The 4,436-nt window shown below is 28.5% G+C and overlaps 1 protein-coding gene across 2 annotated transcripts in view; it reads left to right on the top strand.

Moving 5' to 3' along the window:
* Positions 1–1,549: 1,549 nt before the first annotated feature.
* Positions 1,550–4,436, top strand: part of LOC108751833 (probable tyrosyl-DNA phosphodiesterase) — a 3,536-nt gene continuing 649 nt past the window's right edge. The window contains exons 1-4 of one of the 2 annotated variants that reach the window (XM_018492264.1): positions 1,550–1,839; positions 1,926–2,623; positions 2,704–3,243; positions 3,372–3,579. In XM_018492264.1, coding sequence (XP_018347766.1) covers positions 1,768–1,839; positions 1,926–2,623; positions 2,704–3,243; positions 3,372–3,579 — 1,518 coding nt within the window. In that variant the 5' untranslated portion in view covers positions 1,550–1,767. Of the gene's footprint in view, positions 1,840–1,916; positions 2,624–2,703; positions 3,244–3,371; positions 3,580–4,436 lie in introns of both variants that reach the window. The other variant, XM_018492263.1, reaches the window with a different exon arrangement.

The following is a 4,436-nucleotide window of genomic DNA, read 5'->3' as shown; positions in this document are numbered from 1 at the left end:
AATTAGATGACGTCTAAAGGATTAAAAAAAATACGCTTATCCTTCCCCCCCCCCTCTCTAGTAGCTCGTAAAGAAATTTAAGGAAATCTTATTCCGAGACTTATGAATTATAACTAGCGATGAGGAATCGTAAGATTCGTGCATTATATGATCTATACTCATTTTTATAACTGATTGTGAGATACCAGGTGGTAATAATATTTATAAAATTCTGCGTATTTATTAAATTATTACCCAAATAATAAGCTAATAAATAAACATCAGTTTGCTACTTGGGTAATAATGTACTCAAAAAAGCAAACTTGCAGTGTTAATTAATCTCATTAAATACCAAACATTCTGCATTAAAAGATTACCATCGGTTGATAAACTAAAAATCGCTCTATTAGATGTCCTTGGAAAAAAAATTTTTATATATGAATATATATAAATATGTATAAACATACATAAATATTCATAAACATACATAATTTTATATAAAATATATACATCTACATATATCTTTCTTTTTTTTATAAAATTATTTTTTAGTGTAATAAAAATAACAATAGTAACGTGAAAACGTTAAAAAATAATTAAAAGAATAATTTTTACACTATTTATATTTTAGAAAAAATCAAGTTTAAAGAAATGTATAAAAAATAGTTATATATAATTATATATAAAATTATGTATATTTGTGTATAAACAATTTCCTTAATTTTTTCAAACTTGTTTTTTTTTTAAACAAACAATGCTAAAATTATCCCTTTAATTATTTTTTATGTTTTCACATTACTATTGTTACTTCTATTACACTAAAAAGTAATTTTACAAAAGAAAGAGGGATATATGAATATGTATGGACAAATTTCATATATAATTATACATGTTTATAAACATGGTGTATATTTATATATATTTATACATATTAATGTATGAAAAATTTTTTACCGCGTCTCGTTGATTCGAAGTAGAATTTATCAATGAAACGATAAATATTAATGCATTTCCAAAGTGATTTAAAGTTAAAAGTAGCCATTTTGAATGTTAATTATTATTTGATATTATTTTCGATATAACACTCCAGAATTTTAGAATTTAGCTAGCAATTACATAATTTTCCAAAATGTTATAATTTAATATTATAAAAGAATGAACAATTCGTATTACATAAACAATGACAATATTAAAACAATATCAAATAAGAATCGGCAAATCCCTACTTGGATTTTTCTCGTAATTATAAACAAATTATTTATTCTGCAGAAATACCAATAGAAGATAGAGAATAATAATTTGCTACAAGAATATTTTATCGTATACATATATCAACAATTGTCAATTCATTTTCACTAAAAAAAAGTTAAAAAACAATAAAATTTTTATTTAAAGATCAAAAGTAAGACGATATATAATATTATGATAGAAAATGATAACGCTTTGTGTAAACCTTATCGATTCTTATATCTTTCCTTTGTTGTTGTTATTACTACGTAGCAAGCGATATCATACCGATTCTATATATACAGATATTTCACGAGATTTTACTAGAATATCCTAGATACTATTTACTCAGTCGTCTTTCGGACTGCATTTGGAAATCTGGAACAATTTAATAGGATTCTTTCGAGATAAATTGTGCTGTGCTAATCATGATAATTGATAGTTAATTCACTAAAATACAGCTTTTCTCAATTGCTACATCAAGTACTAAAGAAGATTTAAAGGAAAAATAAAAAGACATAAAAATCAGTAGCACAGGAGAGACAAGATAAATTTAAGCAAATGGACGAAGGAGCTCAGGCACTTCCTACAGTTTTGACTGGCGAAGAACATGAGAGTTTGGAACGTGACAAGGTTAGTGTAATAAAGAATGAGTTTATGAACTTTAAATTGTGAAAAATAAATACAATAAGTATACATTTTTTTATTAAACAAAAAAGAAAAGTCGGGAGATATCAGAAGATAGCACTTCCGATACAGAAAAAACGAGACAGATCAGCATAGAAAACAATGATTTCACAAACAATAATCAGCAAAATATCGGCGATTCTCAAAGCAGTTGCAAAAACAGTCAAGATGATTCAAATTCAATAACATCTAGAATAAAACATCTCATCCATATATATCAAGTTTTTGATTCTAAAAAAATAAGGAAGAAAGCTAGAAGAATGGCTATTCAGATAATGGAACAAATTGGATACACAATAATGGTTGTGACACCAGGAAAGTTTGCGAAGAAATATGCTTCTTCAGCGCCTTACCATTTATTTTTCACGAGAGTTGAAAATTGTAAAGAAACTTATAATCAACAGTTCTCCATAATTTTCTCTGAGATTCTCGATCGCAGTCTTGGAGAAATTGTTAAAAGTCTTCATTTAACTTTTATGGTGGATATCACATGGTTGTATTTGCAGTATTTGTTGGCTGGCCAACGTACTGACATGACAATTCTGTGCAAACATAAAACACGTAATCATAAGGAATTAAGTGAAAACATTACTATAATAAAGGTAGGCGGACAATACGAGTTCTCAAGCCATCATACGAACATCATGATTCTGCAATATAAAAATGGGATTAGGGTGATTGTCTCTACTGCTGGCTTATATTCTTCTGATTGGGAAAACAGGACACAAGGGTCCGTTAAATACACTAAGATATTTCTTATTGTTAGTCGTATGATTTTTTATAAACATCTTTCTATTATGTCCTAATTAGTTTGTGGATTTCGCCTCATCTGCCTTATTTGTCAGAATCTGCACATCCTAGTGATGGGGAATCTTCAACGGGTTTTAAAAAAGATCTCGAGCGATATTTGAGTGAATATGACCAACCGGTTTTGACGCAGTGGATATCTGCAATACGGAGAGTAAATTTTTCAGACGTAAACGTGTTTCTCGTCGCTTCTGTTCCTGGAATTCACAAAGGTTACGAAGCCAATTTTTGGGGATGCAAGAAATTGGCGTACATCCTATCACGCTATGTCACACTACCGCCAGATACACAGTGGCCTATAGTCATACAGAGTTCTGGTGTAGGCAGCTTTGGTCCAACCATCGAAAGTTGGATGTTGAAGAACATAATTCGGTGTATGTCGAAGGAGATTTCTATAGGTTTAAAAAATCATCCACAGTTTCAGTTTATTTATCCGTCAATAGAGAATTATAAACAAAGCTTTGATTGTCAAGATTTAATTACCCCCTTGACGTATAGTGCAGAAATACATTCTAAGCAGCAGTGGCTAGAACAATATTTATAGTAAGTGTTACAATGATTTATTTTTATTGTATTCAAATATTTTTTTTTTTTTGGTCATGTTTTTACATCTTATAAACAATCCGTTTTTTCTATAGCTAGAATTTTACATTTATTTTTAATTTCTGTAGTCAATGGAAAGCTAAGCGAACAGGACGAGATCGTGCGATGCCTCGTATTAAATCTTACACAAGGATTTCTCCCGATTCGAAAGAAATTCCCTGGTTTTTGCTTACCAGCGCAAATTTGAGCAAAGCTGCATGGGGATTAATCACACATTACGAAGGTTATAGTATAGGAAACTACGAGGCCGGCGTCGTATTCATACCAAAATTTATCGTAGGCATCATATTATTATTTTTATAATTTTTGACATATTTATGGATATATATTAGAGGAGAAGGTTGTATTATGGCACTCTAGTTACATTCTACACAATAACTTTGTAACTAAATAGTCAATATTAAAATTTAAAATTTAACAATTACATTCGTGAAAGTGTTGTTGAATCGATTCTGGATTCAAAGTTATGAAATACTTATTATTTAGATATAAAATACTTTTAATAAAAATGTGGCGACATTGCATAATGACTCAAAGAAAAATATGGGTGATACTGTGGCTCTCCATAAAAATAGCCTTGGAATATTAATTTTATTTAAAAAACAGTATTTGTTTGTTACAAAATTAACAAAAAAGTAAAACATTTTAAAATGTATGTATGCAAATAAATGTATATACATTCACATAACTTTTGTATATAAGCTGTTCAATACTAAAAATCTCAGTACTAAAAATAGTACACGTAATATAAACTATAGATTAACAGTAAAGCTATAATCAATTATCAAATAATTATTTTGATATAAAAACTTCAAAGAAGAAAGTCGTGAATAGTCAATACCCATAGAGGGCCACATTAGCAAAATGCCATGCTATTATTTAAATTTGCATAACTCAAAATATATACAATCAAATAAAATGTTAAATTGCAAATAATACACTCAAAAAAACATATATTCATGTGATGATACGCTTAAACTTAAGAAAAATGAGGAAGTAGGTGTAATTAAATGCTAAAATATACCTCAGAAACGTTTATAAATACTTAAAGAAAAAATGCGTTATAATAAGTGCTGGCAATTGGTATATTAGTGTGTAACGGCGAATTACTAAACAAATAATTCCATGAGGAA

Source organism: Trachymyrmex septentrionalis, unplaced genomic scaffold (genome assembly GCF_001594115.1).
Source record: "Trachymyrmex septentrionalis isolate Tsep2-gDNA-1 unplaced genomic scaffold, Tsep1.0 scaffold52, whole genome shotgun sequence".
Taxonomy (NCBI): Eukaryota; Metazoa; Arthropoda; class Insecta; order Hymenoptera; family Formicidae; genus Trachymyrmex; species Trachymyrmex septentrionalis.
This window is presented reverse-complemented; position numbering and strand designations above follow the sequence as displayed.